Source organism: Onthophagus taurus, chromosome 3, assembly GCF_036711975.1.
Source record: "Onthophagus taurus isolate NC chromosome 3, IU_Otau_3.0, whole genome shotgun sequence".
In the NCBI taxonomy this organism is placed as follows: domain Eukaryota; kingdom Metazoa; phylum Arthropoda; class Insecta; order Coleoptera; family Scarabaeidae; genus Onthophagus; species Onthophagus taurus.
Genome location: NC_091968.1, coordinates 21,139,813 through 21,161,385, shown reverse-complemented (window position 1 = coordinate 21,161,385; position 21,573 = coordinate 21,139,813). Strand labels below are relative to the sequence as shown.

At 30.0% G+C, this 21,573-nt stretch overlaps 2 protein-coding genes across 2 annotated transcripts; one reads left to right on the top strand and one right to left on the bottom strand.

Annotated features, from left to right (window-relative positions):
* The first annotated feature begins 18,186 nt into the window (after positions 1-18,186).
* LOC111421861 (putative nuclease HARBI1) lies at positions 18,187-19,833 on the top strand. The gene is made up of 5 exons (XM_071195197.1): positions 18,187-18,688; positions 18,746-19,029; positions 19,089-19,308; positions 19,368-19,526; positions 19,588-19,833. The coding sequence occupies exons 1-5, from the start codon at positions 18,465-18,467 to the stop codon at positions 19,769-19,771; spliced, it is 1,071 nt and encodes a 356-aa protein (XP_071051298.1). The 5' UTR covers positions 18,187-18,464; the 3' UTR covers positions 19,772-19,833.
* On the bottom strand, positions 19,762-21,180 carry LOC111421863 (myb/SANT-like DNA-binding domain-containing protein 3). Its single transcript, XM_023055059.2, has 4 exons — positions 20,721-21,180; positions 20,465-20,660; positions 20,044-20,361; positions 19,762-19,988 (listed from the first exon to the last, which is right to left on the bottom strand). Exons 1-3 carry the CDS (start codon positions 20,883-20,885, stop codon positions 20,204-20,206), a joined length of 519 nt encoding a protein of 172 aa, XP_022910827.2. The 5' UTR covers positions 20,886-21,180; the 3' UTR covers positions 19,762-19,988; positions 20,044-20,203.
* Positions 21,181-21,573: the final 393 nt, after the last annotated feature.

The following is a 21,573-nucleotide window of genomic DNA, read 5'->3' as shown; positions in this document are numbered from 1 at the left end:
AGATGATAAGATCTCTAGAATTATTAAAACCTCATAGAATCTACACCAATGGTTTGATTACAATTTTGAGTAAAAATTTGAAATCCTTCAACTAATCTAACTTAAAATATCTAATTATTTGGATTCTATAGAAACAGTGCCTTTAAAAACGAGAATTAACTGAGATTTTGCACGATTTAATTTCACAAAATCTCAATTTTCTCAAAAATGGTAACAATTAGAGATTTGAAACAAGAGCACCTTTTTTATCCAAAATGCTTTAAAAATTTCAGATTTACACTCAGATCTAAAATATACTCACATATATTGAAGTTAATGAGAAAATAACTCAAGCATAATAGAATAAGAAAAAATAGTAAAGGTTATCTTGTCTAATTTATTCTAGGTTAATTAATCACAATGTAAGTAATGGTAATAGATCGTTATATAAGTATCTATGTTATATAACGTTACTTTCCTGCTTTAACATGTGAGAATGAATTTAATTAAGCACGCATTTGTAACAAAACCTTTTATCAATCTCTTCAAGGTTTTAGCATAAATTTTGTACTCATGAGCTTAACAATTTTTTATGTTCAAAACTTTCCAATTAATCATTCATACAAACAATTTACGTTGAGGATTTAATTTGGTATTTATTATTGTTATCTCTTTTTCAAAAATAGATTTAGATATAAACGTCCCGGTTTTACGACCGATATAACTAACGTTATTATTAGATTTTGTAACGAAATATCGTTGAAATAAACCTAGATTATCCGGAAAGATGGCAAAAGCACAACGTTTGGGTTCCGGAGGGAGGCCTAATCCTCAAAATTATCTCCGAACAATTTGCGCAGAACGACGGCTACAGCAAAACTGCCGTTCTCCTCTAACTAGAAAGACTAACCGGGACTCAGTAACGAGGTTGATAATCTCCAAGAAATGTTGCTGCTGCTACTTTAGCTGTTGCTCTCGTTTTCCTCCTTCTCTTCTTACTTCTTCAGCTGCTTGTACCACCCGGAAGATCGTCTTTCATTTGCTCTGATGCCGTTCTATCGTCACAGTTCGCTAAGTCTACGTATATGAAGTAGATTTAGTGCGAAATCGAGATATAGATACATCTCTATAAAATGATGACGTTAAAACTTCCAATTATATAACGAAATGTATTAATAAATTTGTAAATCGGAACATATTTGTAATTAAACCCCTGAGTTATTAGCGAATCATTTTTTGTGTTATTGTAGTATTAGGGGATAATAATACGGTCATAAATTGTAATAAATATCATTATTTGTTGTATTATGTGTTCATTGATGTCGAAATTTTGGTTGATTTTATTTGTAATTACATTCCATTATCACAGATTGAGAGTAAATAATATTTTCAATATGTTATTGGAATACATAATTAAATTTTTCGAGCTGAATTAGTTGGATCTATTTATAACGATTATTTAAGCTAATAAATAGAAGAAAAATTAATTTAAAATTTCTAAATCGATTCACAAATCTCTCGGTTTAATTTTCGTTTCTATCCCAATAATAATAAACGACCTTTTTGGGTTTGGTTTTCATTTGGTGAAGTGGCCAAGTCGAAAATTTACATTGAACCTGTTGAACTATTCTTGTCGAACCACCTTCCGAAATGATTTCTCTGCCCGTTCTTCGTTCAGGCGCTCATCATTTATTCATTGTTCGGACGCGAGGTGCTCATAAATTTTTTTTCTTTCGTTGTTTTTTATTATTTTTTTTATTTTAGGTAACGGTATACCGACGTATTTACATTTCATAATACCCACAAAATGGTCAACAACTCCAAAGTTTTGTTGCAAACGAATTGTTACTGAAATTATTCGATAAAACTTATCATGATCTCTTAGAATGTGATCTTATTTCAAATCTCTAATTATTGCAATTTTTCAGAAAATTGGCAATGTTTTTACAGAACTCAAATTAATAGATATTTTAAGTTAGATTAGTTGGAGGATTTCAAATTTGGACTCAAAATTGAGATTAAACCATTGGCGTGGATTCTATGGGGTTTTAATGATCAATTTTATGTTTCATGTTTTTGACATACTTTAGTTATTCTCCCATTAACTTCTACGTCTCTGATTATATTTTAGATCTGAGTATGAATTTGAAATCTTTAAAGCATCCTTGATAAAAAAGGTGCTCTTATATCAAACCTCTAATAGTTGCAATTTTTGAGAAAATTAAGGTTTTGTAAAGTCAAAACATAAAAAATTTCCAATTTTTATTTAAAATCCCATTTAAAAAATCGTTATTTAAGTTACTGTTTCTATAGAACCCAAATAATTACTTATTTTAAGTTAGATTAGTCGGAGGATTTCAAATTTGTACTCAAAATTGAGATCAAACCATTGGAGTAGATGCTATGGGGTTTTAATAATTATTTATGTTTTTAACATACTTTAGTTATTTTCTCGTTAACTTCTACGTCTTGGGTTATGTTTTAGATCTGAAAGTGATTTTAAAATCTTGAAGTTATTGTAGATAAAAAAGGTGTTCTTATTTCAAATCTCTATCAGCTACCATTTTTGAGAAAATTGAAGTTTAGTAAAACTAGAACATAAAAATATTCTAAGTTGTGTTCAAAACACTGTTTAAAAAATCGTTTTTAAAAGCACTGCTTCTTTGGAACCCAAATAATAAATTATCTTAGGTTAGATTAGACGGAGATTTTCAAATTTGTACTCAAAATTGATATCAAACCATTAGCGTAGGTGCTAAGATTGTGCTGAATTACCAAGATATATTAATTTTTAAATAAACACAACCCAAACTTTAAAAATTCATTTTTACCTTATTTATGGGAACTAAGAAACGATTTATACATCAAATTAATCGTTGAACTCTCCTTTTTATTTTGATATAAAACTCATTTCTTTGTTGACGTAAATAAAGTAGATACACCTTTTTTAAAATTGTGTTGAATTACCAAGAAAAATTAATTTCTAAATAAATACAACCGAAACTTTAAAATTTCTTTCTTACCTTATTTATAGGAACTAAGAAACGATTTATACATCAAATTAAACGTTGAACTCTTCTTTTTATTTTGATATAAAACTCATTTCTTTGTTGATGTAAATAAAGTAGATACACTTTTTTAAATATTGTGCTGAATTACCAAGATATATTAATTTTTAACTAAACACAACCCAAACTTTAAACATTCTTTTTTAACTTATTTATAGGAACTAAGAAACGATCTATACATCAAATTAAACATTGAACTCTCCTTTTTATTTTGATATAAAACTCATTTCTTTGTTGACGTAAATAAAGTAGATACACTTTTTTTAATATTGTGCTGAATTACCAAGAAAAATTAATTTCTAAATAAATACAACCCAAACTTTAAAGATTCTTTTTTAACTTATTTATAGGCACTAAGAAACGATTTATACATCAAATTAAACATTGAACTCTCCTTTTTATTTTGATATAAAACGCATTTCTTTGTTAGAGAAAATAAAGTAGATATGCTATTTTTAAGATTGTGCTGAATTTTCAAGATATATTAAATTTTAAATACAACAACCCAAACTTTAAACATTTTTTTTTACCTTATTTATAGGAACTAAGAAACGATTTATACATCAAATTAAATGTTGAACTCTCCTTTTTATTTTGATATAAAACACATTTCTTTGTTAACGTAAATAAAGTAGATACGCTTTCTTTAAGATTGTGCTGAATTACCAAGATATATACATTTTTAAATAAATACACCCCAAACTTTAAAAATTTATTTTTACCTTATTTATAGGAACTAAGAAACGATTTATACATCAAATTAAACGTTGAACTCTCCTTTTTATTTTGATGTAAAACTATTTTAAAGATTATGGTGAATTACCAAGATATATTAATTTTTAAATAAGTACAACCCAAATTTTAAAAATTCTTTCTTACCATATTTATAGGAACTAAGAAACGATTTATACATCAAATTAAACATTGAACTCTCCTTTTTATTTTGATATAAAATGCATTTCTTTGTTAGAGTAAATAAAGTATATACACTTTTTTTAAGATTGTGCTGAATTATCAAGATATATTAATTTCTAAATAAATACAACCTAAACTTTAAAAATTCCTCCTTGTCATATTTGTAGGAACTAAGAAACGATTTATACATCAAATTAAACGTTGAACTCTCCTTTTTATTTTGATATAAAACTCATTTCTTTGTTAACGTAAATAAAGTAGATATACTTTTTTAAGATTGTGCTGAATTACCAAGATATATTAATTTCTCAATAAATACAACCCAAACTTTAAAAATTCCTCCTTACTATATTTATAGGAACTAAGAAACGATTTATACATCAAATTAAACGTTGAACTCTCTTTTTTATTTTAATATAAAACTCATTTCTTTGTTAACGTAAATTAAGTCAATATACATTTTTGAAGATTTAACTAAAATTCGAATTAATTAAAAGGCCTTTTTTAAATTTGAAATAAGAATCGTTTACACAATCGCTGTGTAAACAAAAACCAATTTCTATACAAACATAAGTTTGCATAAACCCGATTGGAATCGTCGAGATTAAACCCGAATTTATATTCATTACCCAAGAACGGCGACAATCAAAGAAACGTTTAAATGGGGTTAGAGAGTCGCGACTTCACGCAGAGTTGGTTCGGCTTCTTCTCCGCATTTTTTTTCGATCTCGGCTTGTTCCGGAACACAATGGATTAATAAAGTTCAATTAAACCTGCATGCAGCGGCAACAGTAGTGGCGTCTATTGAAAATGTTGTTGCTAACTACAACACAGTTGCTTTTGCAATGGTAGAAGCAATTAGAAGGAGATCTCGAATAGATTTGGCTTATAGAGCGCCTTCTCTTTTACTTCTTCTGCTTCGTTGCTTCTTCGTACTTCTGGTATACAGTTAGACAGGCCGTCGGTTGATAAAACCGCGCGAGCTGGAGCGACTGAGTAATCAATGTCATTCAAAGAGAGAGGAAAGGAAGAGGACCAAAACAACCGATCGACTGGTTTTCTCTTCGTCTTCTTCTTAGTTCCTCGGGCGATTGCTTTGTACCGAGCAATTGAACGCGTCTCTTTTGCAGGACCGGATGCAAACATTTTCTACTAAACCAAGTCTTGATTAATACCGAAGATTTATTTGTTAAAATTATAAATTAAAAATCGCGCAAATCCGTATCGGATAATTTCTTCTTTCTGGATTGAGAAGAAAACGAAAGAATAAAATCGCAACTCAATTGTAGCAACTCCGTGGCTGTATGTTGTTTGGTTCGCGGTAATTACACAAATATGCTCCCGTCTAATTGGACCAAAGAAGAGATAGAAACGAAAGAAGCAAAAGGAAATTAAAAAAAGGAAGAAGTGGCGGTGGAGAGGTGGTGGAGGAGGAATACGCAGCTGGAGGCTGGTCTTGCTTGTGCTTCGAAACGCACACACACACAAGTTAAACTATTTTAATGAGTGCACCTTTGATTTACGAAGGCCAAGGGGACGGGATTTAATTGAGCTTCAGTCGCGCCCGATTGAATTATTTATCGGAATGTTCGTCGGAACGGTGACGATCGGAAAAACGACACAAGAAATGAAAGAACAAAAAAAAACGAGGTATACAAGCTCAAAATCAAACTCTTTTTAATCGATGCGAAGTTAGCCCACAATTTTTCCTAAACGATTATCAAGATCTATACCTCATTCGATTCGTCATATTTTGTTCTGTTGAAATCACAAAATGCCAAATCTCAATTCTTTAGAGTTAACCTTGTATAGCTCTTCTAAGTTGGACCCACTATAACTTAAGAACGCTTTGAGAGATTTTAATGTTTTATATCTCAATTGAAAGCACACATTATAACACTGTAATCTCTATATATAAATCGTTTACAGTTTTTCTGAACACATCTGTCAGCAGTTTTTCTATCTTTTGTCCTGGGGCAAAATGAACAACGGGACCTTTTCTTAGGAGTAACAGTAACAACGTTTCAAATTGTGTTTCACTGGTTCCTGTAATGTTTGTAATGAAAGCTACAGTTTTATAAAATGTCGTCTGCCATGTTTTTTATTTTTTTTTGCGTCTGGATTCGTGCTGTTGTACAATACTGATGAGGATGATTTTTTTTTCAAGAAGACTTTGTCCTAGAGGAATAGAACTGCGCCAGTTATCAGGGGTTAAATTTCGACCTGTATTATGTACTGGTTGCGACATTTCCATAACAACTTTATGGGCCAGATCTTTTGCAACTCTATTTCCTTCCTTACCGGCATATACTTTTCCTCCTAAGAAATAAAAGGTACGAGCACAACAGATACCGAAAACTTTTATACCGTATTTTGCTACTTTCTTTGGGAAGTATTGTATAAAACTACACCTTCCTATAAATGATATCAACATTTTATCTAAAGTTGCACACTCACTTATCGTGTAGTATTTCTTACAATTTTCGACGAAAGGAGTCAAAAAATTTGAAATCGCTGCTAATTTATTGGTGATTTTATAGTCAAATCTTAAATTGACCAAAAGGTATTCGAAACGTCGTTTAGACATAATTGCATGAAACATAGGAGGTCCATACTTAGTACTCCATAAGTCATCTAGTGATAAATGAGCGGATCTGAACACACCACATAGATAAAGAAGACCAATTATTGCTAAGATTTCTTCTTTGTTTGTTTGTTTTTCATAAGTTTAAAATTTTTTGTTATTTGCAGTTTTGCTCTGTATTTTTAGGTTGGTAAAGACTACTATCCAATCTATAATATCATAACTGATAAAAATCTTAGTGCGTCCAATTACCAAAATATATTAATTTCTAAACAAATACAACTCAAATTTTAAAAATTCCTTTTTACCTTATTTATAGGAACTAAGAAACAATTTATACATCAAATTAAATGTTGAACTCTCCTTTATATTTTGATGTAAAACTATTTTAAAGGTTGTGCTGAATTACCAAGAGAAATTAATTTTTAAAGAAATACAACCCAAACTTTAAAAATTCTTTCTTACTTCATATATAGGAACTAAGAAACGATTTATACATCAAATTAAACGTTGAACTCTCCTTTTTATTTTGATATAATACTCATCTCTTTGTTAACGTGTATAAAGGAGATACACTTTTTTAAAATTGTGCTGAATTATCACGATATATTAATTTCTAAGCAAATACAACCGAAACTTTAAAAATTCTTTTTTACCTTATTTATAGGAACTAAGAAACGATTTATACATCAAAGTAAACGTTGAACTCTCCTTTTTATTTTGATATAAAACTCATTTCTTTGTTAACGTAAATAAAATAGATACCCTTTTTTGAAGATTGTGCTGAATTGCCAAGAAACATTAATTTTTAAATAAATACAACCCAAACTTTAAGAATTCTTTTTACCTTATTTATAGGAACTAAGAAACAATTTATACATCAAATTAAATGTTGAACTCTCCTTTATATTTTGATGTAAAACTATTTTAAAGGTTGTGCTGAATTACCAAGAGAAATTAATTTTTATAGAAATACAACCCAAACTTTAAAAATTCTTTCTTACTTCATATATAGGAACTAAGAAACGATTTATACATCAAATTAAACGTTGAACTCTCCTTTTTATTTTGATATAATACTCATCTCTTTGTTAACGTGTATAAAGGAGATACACTTTTTTAAAATTGTGCTCAATTATCACGATATATTAATTTCTAAGCAAATACAACCCAAACTTTAAAAATTCTTTTTTACCTTATTTATAGGAACTAAGAAACGATTTATACATCAAAGTAAACGTTGAACTCTCCTTTTTATTTTGATATAAAACTCATTTCTTTGTTAACGTAAATAAAATAGATACCCTTTTTTGAAGATTGTGCTGAATTGCCAAGAAAAATTAATTTTTAAATAAATACAACCCAAACTTTAAGAATTCTTTTTACCTTATTTATAGGAACTAAGAAACGATTTATACATCAAATTAAACGTTGAACTCTCCTTTATATTTTGATGTAAAACTATTTTAAAGGTTGTGCTGAATTACCAAGAGAAATTAATTTTTAAAGAAATACAACCCAAACTTTAAAAATTCTTTCTTACTTCATATATAGGAACTAAGAAACGATTTATACATCAAATTAAACGTTGAACTCTCCTTTTTATTTTGATATAATACTCATCTCTTTGTTAACGTGTATAAAGGAGATACACTTTTTTAAAATTGTGCTGAATTATCACGATATATTAATTTCTAAGCAAATACAACCGAAACTTTAAAAATTCTTTTTTACCTTATTTATAGGAACTAAGAAACGATTTATACATCAAAGTAAACGTTGAACTCTCCTTTTTATTTTGATATAAAACTCATTTCTTTGTTAACGTAAATAAAATAGATACCCTTTTTTGAAGATTGTGCTGAATTGCCAAGAAAAATTAATTTTTAAATAAATACAACCCAAACTTTAAGAATTCTTTTTACCTTATTTATAGGAACTAAGAAACAATTTATACATCAAATTAAATGTTGAACTCTCCTTTATATTTTGATGTAAAACTATTTTAAAGGTTGTGCTGAATTACCAAGAGAAATTAATTTTTAAAGAAATACAACCCAAACTTTAAAAATTCTTTCTTACTTCATATATAGGAACTAAGAAACGATTTATACATCAAATTAAACGTTGAACTCTCCTTTTTATTTTGATATAATACTCATCTCTTTGTTAACGTGTATAAAGGAGATACACTTTTTTAAAATTGTGCTGAATTATCACGATATATTAATTTCTAAGCAAATACAACCGAAACTTTAAAAATTCTTTTTTACCTTATTTATAGGAACTAAGAAACGATTTATACATCAAAGTAAACGTTGAACTCTCCTTTTTATTTTGATATAAAACTCATTTCTTTGTTAACGTAAATAAAATAGATACCCTTTTTTGAAGATTGTGCTGAATTGCCAAGAAAAATTAATTTTTAAATAAATACAACCCAAACTTTAAGAATTCTTTTTTACCTTATTTATAGGAACTAAGAAACGATTTATACATCAAATTAAACGTTGAACTCTCCTTTTTATTTTGATATAAAACTCATTTTTTTGTTAATGTAAGTAAAGTAGATACGCTTTTTTAAAATTGTGCTGAATTATCAAGATATATTAATTTCTAAGCAAATACAACTCAAACTTTAAAAATTCTTCTTTACCTTATTTGTAGGAACTAAGAAACGATTTATACATCAAATTAAACGTTGAACTCTCTTTTTTATTTTGATATAAAACTCATTTCTTTGTTAGCGTAAATAAAGTAGATATGCTATTTCTAAGATTGTGCTGAATTTTCACGATATATTAAATTTTAAATAAATACAACCCAAACTTTAAACATTCTTTTTTACCTTATTTATAGGAACTAAGAAACGATTTATACATCAAATTAAATGTTGAACTTTCCTTTATATTTTGATGTAAAACTCATTTTTTTGTTAACGTAAATAAAGTAGATATGCTATTTTTAAGATTGTGCTGAATTACCAAGATATATTAATTTTTATATAAGTACAACCCAAACTTTAAAAATTCCTTCTTACCTTATTTATAGGAACTAAGAAACGATTTATACATCAAATTAAAGGTTGAACTCTCCTTTTTATTTTGATGTACAACTCATTTCTTTGTTAACGTAAATAAGCTAGATACACTTTTTTTAATATTGTGCTGAATTACCAAGATATATTAATTTTTAAATAAATACAACCCAAACTTTACAAATTCCTCCTTACCATATTTATAGGAACTAAGAAACGATTTATACATCAAATTAAACGTTGAACTCTCCTTTTTATTTTGATATAAAATTCATTTCTTTGTTAATGTAAATAAAGTACATACGCATTCTTTAAGATTGTGCTGAATTACAAAGATATATTAATTTTTAAGTAAATACAACCCAAACTTTAAAAATTTCTTCTTACTATATTTATAGGAACTAAGAAATGATTTATACATCAAATTAAACGTTGAACTCTCCTCTTTGTTTTGATGTAAAACTCATCTCTTTGTTTATATTATGTATTGGTTACGTGATTTCCATAACAACTTTGTGGGTCAGATCCTTTGCAACTGTATTTCCTGCCTTACCAGCATATACTTTTCCTCCTAAGAAATAATAGGTATAAGCACAACAGATACCGAAAACTTTTATACAGTATTTTACTGCTTTCTTTGGGAGGTGTTGTATAAAACTACACCTTCCTTTAAATGGTCCCAACATTTCATGTAATGTTGCATTCTCGCTTATCGTGTAGTATTTCTTACAATTTTCGACGAAAGGAGTCCAAAAATCTTAAATTATCATCACTGATAAAACATCTCAGTGCGTCAATGGGAGTTTTTACCTCTTTTCCAGCTTGTATTGTAGCAGGTAAATTAGTCACTATCACTCTCATGACTTTCTGTCGCATTACCACTTTCTGTGTTATCTTTATCACTATTCACTTCAATTTCCGATTATTCACTACCACTACTTTTGTGTTTGATACTATTGTGTTTGATTTGAAGGAATTTTTCTAAAGAAAATCTTCAGGGAATCAAATTTTTCTGCTTTCTTTAAATGAAGGTTATGGTCAACTTCGAGTTTTAATTTTCTTTACTTTTTTCAAGAAAACTGCTGACACTGTTTACTCCTCCTGTAATAGAAGCCTTTTGAATCCTGAAAGCATCGCAGGTACTGCATGTGTCTTTGCTTGGATAGCCAAATGAAATATTAAAGTTATTATTAAATTCTGTCCTGAATGAATCGTCAGACACGTGATTTTTTGGATGATTATCATTAAACATTCCATGAAGTTTCGAAATATTTAAGCTTTCAGGCCTCTCAAAGACTTGATAAAATCATTAATAAGAGTGATAGTGTCATTATTGTGTTTATGTGGTCTGTTCGAATGTATCTCCTTCAAACTTTGCTGAATAGTTTGAATCCTTCGACCTGTTATATCATGTATAGACAAAAATGCCTTATAACATACTTGTATGTCTTCGTAATTGTTATCTTTTTTTGCCCTCAACCTGTACGAGTAAATTAAAGTATTAGGTATGCCATTATCTGTTCGAGGTAACTATTTAGCTCGTCAAAAGTTGAATTTTTTTATAATTCGCTTCCTTTCCTCCACAACAACTTGGCCAAAGATTTAAGTCTTGAATTTCTCATTAGCCTTAATTTTTTCATTACATCTTTCGTATCTGGTCTCTTCTATAACTTCTCTTTTTAAGTATTTTTTAGATCGAAGATTTTTTGATGTCATGATTTTGCTTTTGAAGCATTTTGGTGCGGCGTGAAGATGTGACAAGCGGTTAATCACGTAAAGTGGGTCATTACGGAGACAAACGTTGACGATCCGAACTCCCGGTTGGTCGCCGTTTCGACATCTGACACCTTCCGAACCTCCCGGAGTACTCCGGATAGCGCCCGGCCCCCCGGAGCCTTGTCATTACTCGACTCCTGTTAGATTCCGTTTGTTGTCGTCCTCCCGCGTTTGACCCCGACCATTGTTCCCCAACGGATTTGTAACGATTATACACGACTACCAACATGACTTTGAACGCGCAACACTTTCAAATTGTCAATTTGGTTTGATTAGGTCTTAAATAATAAATTTTTCAAGTTATTGTTGCTACTTCTTTTATTTCGTTCCAGATTACTTTATCGTTACGAGCTGGGCTATCCGTGATTTTATGATCCTTCAAATTGTTACTTTGTACTTTTATACGTGTCGCTATAAACGAAACGCAATAAAACATTATATTATATCACTGTCGTTTAAAGCTTTAAAGTATTTATTTAATAATTCAATATTGTTTTTTTTTTTATAAAATATAAAAAGTAAAAAAAGTGCGGTCGACTTTAAAACTCTAAATGAGCGTGTTAAAAAGTACCCATTCAATGTGAAAAAGTCTCCGAGGCGTATAAGTCGGAGTTGGCACACGTAGGATTTTAATTACACGTGATTTATAGGCCGTGTGTGTGTGTAATGATTATAAGCGTGTGTAAATCGTCAAACGACGAAGGAGAGACTTCGGATTAACGAACTGGGAGGACTAAAGAACTTTTGAAATATTGAGGAGATTATGAAAGAGAAAAAAATGTTGCCACGAAACGCAAAACGTGTAAATGGTGATGATATATATGTTTTTCAATAAGTGTAGTGATAAAAAAAGTTTAAATAAATGTCCTAAATTTACCTTGATCTTATATCTTTCAATTTTTAAGCTACTTTTCATAAAACCGAATGCGATATATCGTTTTAAAGATGAAACTTTAATCTTTTATTTGAGATATAACACATTTCTCCATACCTTGTAATAAGAAAATAAAAGCCTATGTTTCGCTTGAACGATATATTTTTATTATTTTATTAAATTTGGTGCAACACGTGTTTCGACATAAAAATAAACAAAGAGTTCAGGATAGTATATCACTAAAGCTACTTATTATATAAAAAAAGTTTGTATAATTACCGTCATCGGTCAAATAATGGACATATCGAGAGAATCAAGACAAGAGAAACATCGTCTGATGAATGAATGAAGACATGAAAAATTGTCTTGTAAAATTGATTATATTAAACTGCAAAAAACGGAGTAAATATCCTAAACGAAAATTGCTATTGTCTTTATATTTACCTGCAAGTCACTCACGATTTGTATAACCTCAAAAATTTCTCTTAGATATAAAATTTACATGTTAAGCCAAAAATATAATGAAATATATAACATTTTCGAAAGAACTGAGCCGAAACAATATTGATTAATTTTTGAATTTGGGTTATTAACGTAATAGCAAAAGATATAAAATTATTAAACGAAAATGATTTTATTAAAGTTGACGTACATTTAAGATGATTTTATTAAAAAAGTTAAAATTTAGTCTTTCAATTTTTAAGCTACCTCTCCAACAGCTTTTCATAAAACCGAATGCGATACATCGTCTTAAAGAGGAAACTTTAATCCTTAATTTGAGATATAACACATTTTTCTATACCTTATAGTAACTTTAGAATGATTTTTTAAAGTTGGCGGACATTATTGATGATTTTAATTAAAAGTTAAAATTTAGTCTTACAATTTTTAAGCTACCTCTCCAACAGCATTTCATAAAACCGAATGCGATACATCGTTTTAAAGAGGAAACTTTAATCTTTAATTTGAGATATAGCACATTTCTCTATACCTTGTAATAAGTTAAGAATGATTTTTTTAAAGTTGGCGTACATTTTAGATGATTTTATTAAAAAAGTTAAAATTTAGTCTTTCAATTTTTAAGCTACCTCTCCAACAGCTTTTCATAAAACCGAATGCGATACATCGTTTTAAAGAGGAAACTTTAATCTTTAATTTGAGATATAGCACATTTCTCTATACCTTGTAATAAGTTAAGAATAATTTTTTAAAGTTGGCGTGCATTTCAGATGATTTAAATTAAAAAAAATAAAATTTAGTTTTTCAATTTTTATGCTATCTCTGCAACAACTTTTTATAAAACCGAATGCAATACATCGTTTTAAAGAGGAAACTTTCAACTGTAATTTAAGATAAGAACCATTTCTGTATAGAAGACTTAAGTTTAATTTTTCAAGCTACATCTCAGAGAGCACTTTTCTGAGAACTCAATGAAGTGTGTCATTTTAATAAGAACACTTTTATCTTTAATTTGCTAATTTGTTATGCGAGTTAAAAAAAGGGTTATTTCTTAGCTCCCATAACATAAACAAGCCGGATGTATCGTTTTTTAAGCTTTTCGTTCTTTTTCTCAAACTGTCTTAAGAGTTATTTCAGGGAATAGAATTCGTGTATAATTGTGTGGGTTTTCGAGTTGTTATTTTTTCTTATGAACGCTTCATTAAGATAGAAAACTAATGATTGTTGTGTGGTTGGAACGATGGAAGGTCGTTTTCCGTTCGTATAGATACAACATTCCTGGTCGTTCCGCGGGGCTGGTTTCGTTAGCGATGGACTGAATAAATTAGCTCGTTCGTTAAGCCGGGTTATAAATATTGATTTATGGGACGTAATAAGTGTTTTAGGATTACACGGACGCCCGTTTTGGACGTTTCGTCGTACAAAACCGTTTTCAAGACAACTTTTAATCAAAAAATTCAAAAAGAATTCCAAGAACTACATTTCTTTGAAGTGTCACAGAAAAAAAATCATATCGAATTACTAAATATATAAATTTGAACGAGCACGACCATGATCGTGTTTGGTAGCAGTAGCAAAGGGAGGGTTTTCGGTGAGGATGGATGGATGGTACTCGAGTTTGAAAGTGATTAATGACGCTTAAAACAAATCATCATTTCGCGCGGAGGAACGCAGAAAAACGCACGTCCAGCTCGTTCCACTATCTCGAAATAATAACGCTGAGGCACGAGGGATTCGCAAAAAATGAGCAAATAATAAAAGAAATCACGAGGCGAGTTAACACTGATTGTTCGGCGTGTCATTTGTATGTTTTGTTATAAAACGAATCACAAGAAAATGTTTTTTTTGGGTAAAAGTTAATTTATATGCAGAAAGTAACCGTTCAGTTTGTGCAACTAACCGTGTTAGCTGGTTAATTCTATGCTTAATGGAAATACGGTGTCGAGTATTGGGTCAATCATCGCTTCCCGTGACGGAAATCACGACGCGAATCTTGTAAGTTATATGTATTTTGCTCAGACACGATGGTTACTGATCCATGAACGGAGAGAACTTTTACAAAAAGAAAGACTAAAATCGAATGAGTAGTTCAATATATGGAATATTTAATGGAAAGGAATCGAGGTGAACGTGCTAAGTGTTACGAGAATAGCGGAAATGTCTCGTTGATTAGAATTATTTGTATCATTATTCATGTAACGTTATCTGTAAAATGTTAAACAAATTGAAGTAACACAACTTTCATAAATTTTGCAAGAAGAAAAATGCAAGAAGAACTTAATGGATGAATTTGCTTTAAAAGACGAGTGATTTGAAGAATTTTTTAGGACTAGAAATAACTTGTAACAGAGAAATGGGTATTTGCTAGAAAACCCTTAGAACAAAAGATAGAGGAACAATATAAAGGTAGATTAGTGGTACGAGGATGTTGTCAACGAAATTTTTTTGATTATGACGAAATTTACTCACCAGTTGCGAAAATAACAACAATTCGAATTCTATTATCAATAGGAAATCAACACAAATTTGTGTTTAAACAACTGGATATGAAAACAGTTTTTTTAAATGGATACCTGAAAGAAGATGTGTATATTGTAATGTTATTCTAAAGTGGCCAGAAAATAGCCCCTCTTCTATCGAAAAGAATTATTTTAATAAAAATGACATTACTAAATTTACTAATAAATTAATTTTTATTAAATTGAAAAATTTAAATATTCAAATATAATTGTCGAATTATATCTCAGAGGAAACTTTAATCTTTAATTTGAGATATAGCACATTTCTCTATACCTTGTAATAAATTAAGATTGATTTTTTAAAGTTGGCGTATATTTTAGATGATTTTATTAAAAAAGTTAAAATTTAGTCTTTCAACTTTTTTAAGCTACCTCTCCAACAGCTTTTTATAAAACCGAATGCGATACATCGTCTTAAAGAGGAAACTTCAATCTTTAATTTGAGATATAACACATTTTTCTATACCCTATAGTAAGTTTAGAATGATTTTTTAAAGTTGGCGGACATTATTGATGATTTTAATTAAAAGTTAAAATTTAGTCTTTCAATTTTTAAGCTATCTCTCCAACAGCTTTTCATAAAACCGAATGCGATACATCGTTTTAAAGAGGAAACTTTAATCTTTAATTTGAGATAACCCATTTTTCTATACCTTATAGTAAGTTTAGAATGATTTTTTAAAGTTGGCGGACATTATAGATGATTTTAATTAAAAGTTAAAATTTAGTCTTTCAATTTTTAAACTATCTCTGCAACAACTTTTTATAAAACCGAATGCAATACATCGTTTTAAAGAGGAAACTTTAAACTGTAATTTAAGATAAGAACCATTTCTTTATAGAAGACTTAAGTTTAATTTTTCAAATTTGTATTTAAACAACTGGATATGAAAACAGTTTTTTTAAATGGATACCTGAAAGAAGATGTGTATTGTAATGTTATTCTAAAGTGGCCAGAAAATAGCCCCTCTTCTATCGAAAAGAATTATTTTAATAAAAATGACATTACTAAATTTACTAATAAATTGAAAAATTTAAATATTCAAATATAATTGTCGAATTATATCTCAGAGTCAAAAGCAGGTTCTGGTAACACTGTCCAGACAAACTCGTGCACAACTTAACCCTTTGTGTTCCAAGAAGTTAAAAATGTTGAAACTTTGTGACAGAATTAAAACGCTATCAAAATACACTCAGTAAACGCCTTTGGAATCAATTTAAGCAAGATATGCAATCCCCCCATTCCAGAAGGATAATGGTACTTGAGAGTACCATCAGGCATTAAAATATATTTTAGTGATGCTTTTCTTTATTGCCAATATAAAAATAATACATTTTTTATTACGTTAGAAAATAAATAATACTTGCTTTAGCTAAATCACATTATGATATTCAGAAAAACAGATCTTTCTTTCATTACAACATAAATAAACATTGCACGCAGTACATTTTGAGTGGGGTCTAACTTTGGCAGAACAGTTTTCACAACTTCCTCTTTTTTTTGAACTTGCGCTACGACATTTCGTGGACGCAGTAAATTTGAATATTTATTTATCAGACCTGTAGTTAGAAAAAACATATTGAGTAAAAACTAACATTTTCGCATAATCTAAGTGTCAAAAAAAATGCTAATTTAAAAATTCCTGGAAACCGTATTTATCGAAATTAAGAAATGAGACATTCTAAATTAAAGCTCAAAGCTTCCTCTTTAAAATGATGTATAATAATTGATGGGTTGGATTGGAAAAATATTGAGAAAAAAAAATGTTAAAACAAAACTTATATTTTCGTATAACCTAAAAGTGTCAAAAAAGATGCTAATTTAAAAATTCCTGAAAGCCGTATTTATTGAAATTAAGGAATGAAACTTATTTTAAATTAAACCTCAAAGCTTTCTTTCTAAAACGATCTATAATAATCGTTGGGTTGGATCGGAAAATATTAAGAAAAAAAATGTTGTAACACAACTTACATTTTCGTATAATCTAAAAGTGTCAAAAAGATTTGTCATCTCTTCCTTCTAAATCTGTAGCATTTTCAGGTACCCTGTCTAAAAAATTGATTGCATTAAATGACATATACATTTCATAAGCATCGTATTTCCGTGGTAGTTTTATTATTCTATTCACCAATTTTCCTGTTTTCCTTTTGTTCAACATTTCCTTTTCCTTCTGGGTCGCTATCTAGTACTTCGTCATCTTAAAATTCTTTATTTTCTTCCTGTATTTGTATTGGTTTTGACTTACTTTCATAATAAAATTCTTCTTTATTAAAAATAACAGATTTTGAAACTATTACTTTTTCTTTTCTAAACTCCATAATCTATATCCAGTAGTTGTGTATCCTATCATTATACATTTTTCAGGTGTTGGATCAAATTTTTGTCTCAGTTCCTTAGGAGCCTATATAGGCATATGCAGTTACTCCAAAAATTCTTAAATTTTCAACATTCAGTTTTCTTTTATACCATAATTCTGCTGGTGTCACATTATTTATATTTGATGTTGTACGATTCCTGTTATATAAGGAGGTTATATATTTTTGCATCTTCAACCATTACTCTTGCCTTTTCGATTAATGTTCTATTGAATTTTTCCGATTTTCCATTTTCTTGGGGTGTATATGTTACAGGATAATCGATTAAAGTTCCATTATTTCTACAAAAAGATCTAATTTCCTTTGAATTATATTCTCTACCATTATCAAATCTTATAGTTGCTATTTTGAGATTAAATTTTGACTGAGCCATATTTACATATTCTTTAAAACATTCGAATAATCATCAATAAATGTAATAAAGTATTTTCCATTATCATGTGATAAAGGAGTTATTGGTCCTGCAATATCTGTATGTACGATTTCTAATAACCGTTTTGCTTTTGTTCTTGTTCCAAACTTTATTCTATTTAATTTGATCCTAACACAAGAATCACAAAATTAAAAATTAATCGTTTTTAAATTTTTAATTCCATTAAGGCCCACTTTTACCACCTCCTGTTATTCTTGCTGTTATCTTTAACCTCATGTTATGTCAAAAATCGTCTTTTACCACCGTTTTTATGTTACTGTTAGCGTTGACCTACCGGTTATTTTTGGCGTAACATTGACAGCCGGTTTCGGTGCCTGTTATCGGTCTGACCGGTAGGTTAAAAGTGATTCAACTATTTCCGCGAGGTGGCGTACCGTTCAAACAACACACGTGTGTCAAATTCATAACCTAAAAGAAACGAGCGGTGGTTGTGTTTGTATTGAAATGGATTTTGAACGTGAAAGTAGCAGTGACGAAGAGATGATTGAAGATCTGGAAGAAATCAAGGAATTATTTCCTATTCGTGGTGGCCGAGTCATGAAAGAAAGAATCGATCATGTTCATCATTTATCTGACGCCGAATTCGTAAAGAGGTTCCGCCTTTCCAAAGAATGTTTTCATCGGTTGTTGTCAGAGGTTGAAGAAAACATTAAACCACGAACGGAAAGGTATTGTATATTGTATAATTTAGTATCATTTGTAAAATAAAAGATATTATTTTCTAGAAATTCAGCAATATTTGCCTCAAACCGGTTATTATTAACATTAAGATTTTTTGCTACGGGTAATATGTTGCTGGCTGTGGCTGATTTTTGTGGGGTCAGTGAAGCTGCAGCATCTCAAATAGTGAAGTTGGTGGCAATAGCCATTGCCAATTTAAGACCCCAATACTGCAAAATGCCGGAGGGTGACGACATTGGAAAAGCGCAAAGAAGCTTTTATAACATTGCTCGATTTCCTTTGGTTATTGGCACCATCGATTGTACGCATGTACGAATTCAATCGCCAGGTATTGTTAGAAATATGATATACCAATGTATATCAAACATTTCTTATGTTATATTTTAGGTGGAGACCAAGCAGAAAATTTTAGGAATAGAAAAGGCTATTTTTCCTTTAATGTACAGACGGTATCGGACGCAAATCTGAAAATTTTAGATATAGTGGCTAGATGGCCTGGATCCACGCACGATCAAACTATTTTTAATAATAGCAGTATACGCAACAGGTTTGAACAGGGCCATTTTGGAAACGGTATATTGCTTGGGGACAGTGGGTATCGCAATACGTAAGTTCACACTGTAAGAGAATTATAATAAACATAGTAAATGAACTGTTCCATTTTAGAAATTATTTGTTAACTCCCCTTGTCGCACCAAGGACAGAGGCAGAGCGTCTCTATAATGAAGCTCAAATAAGGACCCGAAATGTCGTAGAACGGCAGTATGGGGTTTGGAAGAGACGATTCCAAGTTTTAAGATTGGAAATGAGGGTGGCGACGGAAAGGTAACAATTAGAACCAATTAGTTAAAAAAATTATTCCGTGATTATTTCTTTTATTTGTAAGGATACAACCAATCATTGTTTCAACGGCGGTTATTCATAATATATGCGTTGACATGAAGGAACCGTTACCACCCGAGGATGAGGATGACGATAATAACCCCAACATAGAAGTGGAGAGAAATGGTGATGACATTGCCGGTGATAAAAGGGCAGAAATGATACAATATTTCGAAACTTTGCGATAACATATATATTTACAATAAGTAATAAACAATGTAACAAAATAATAAAACTAATTTTTTTCTAATGAGGCCAATTTTTTCTTTTTAATTTCTAATTTATATTTTAGTACCTCCATTTCTAATTGGTGCCGTTCTTTTTCATTAGCAATTTTTAAATTGCACAGTTCTTTTTTTTTTTCAATATATTCATTGTAGCTATTGTGAATTGTTTTGTTGTCACCTGTAAACTATTTTTATTAATTCTCCTAATCTTACTGTATTTATTTCAACTCTACCTTTTCGTTTGCCACTTTCTAAAACACTACTCTTTCTCTTCCGTAATTGTTTGGGAGTCCAAACATTCCAATCACTTTCTTTTTGACTTTTGTTGACTTCATCCTCTGGGGTGGGTGTGTTTATTTGTGATTCTGCATCAATAAATAATTCTTTGCCGGCCTATTCAGAACTAGCACCTGCTGATGCAGATGTTTGTTCTGTAAGAGACATATTAGCACCTACATCAGCAGGTGCTAACGATATCTCCGACAAAAAATTGTTTACTGCGTCAGAATCACAAATAGACCTCATTCCGTCTACACTCAAAATTATCAAAGCTAGAAAGAACATAATCATATTAATGAACAAATTCCACATGAACAGATAACAGAGGCTATTCTATATTTATAATTTAAACCTTAAATGTACTTTAAAATTTACCTTTAATTTTTTCTTCGATAGGTGTGAGTTGTATTTCGGAACAAGGACCTCCACCAGTTTTCAATTTTTCTTGTTTCATGTCCGCACATTTTTTGCGAACGGTTTTTTTTAAAAATTCATACTTTGTGCGCAACGATTTTGAGTCTCTTGCAACTCCCGTTGTAGCACTCATCGTCGCCGCTATCTCCTCCCACACCTGCATACAATAAATCGCCATAACATTGAAATTGAAAATTGTGTTTTATACTACACTTACATTTTGTTTCTCTTTCCAGGTGACGGTATCACTTTTTTTATTTTCTATAACTTTTTTTCGGTCGGAGATCAATTCGATCAATAAATCGACCTCTTCCATTTTAAAGTTAATTGATCGCGGACGTTTTTTGTCGCCTGAAATTGATTGAATGGAATCCATAGCCATTTTCTCTTATTCTAGTTTTCTAATCACAACTACACAACGACAATCGCTAAGAAATGTCACTTGTCAAAGAGTTGTTTACAAACATTTACAAATAATCCAATTTTAGATCATTTATACGTTCGGCCAACCGTCTTAATAAAATTCCCCTAGATATATCTCCTAACCTTGCAATAAACTTAACCTCCTCATAAGTCGGAGTGGTAAAAGCCGTTTTCGAGATAACCTAATGTTACGCGCTAACCTCCTGTAATGCTAACAGCTAGAATGACAGGAGGTGGTAAAAGTGGGCCTTACTAAATTATTTTTGATTATTTTTTCTAAATTTGCTTGACATAAATGACTGTATCTTTTGTGCCATAATTTTGATGGTGTTGTTTCTTTTTCAACATTAATGTATTCATTGTTTTTAATTTGAAATGAAACGTTATATAGATTATTTAAATGCCCTACACCTACTAAATCTTCTCTGCTATATAGTTTAACCATAATATTACTTAATACAATTTTTATATTTGCAGCATATAATCTCTTAACTGATAAAAGGTTTCTTCAAGCCATTGGAACATAAAATACATTCTTAATTGTACAACCAATGTTTTATCCTTTGATTTTAGTAAATACCTTAATTTTATCTACACCTATTGCTTTCATGTATTGGTGTTTTTCAGCAACAGCAATTTGGATTGGT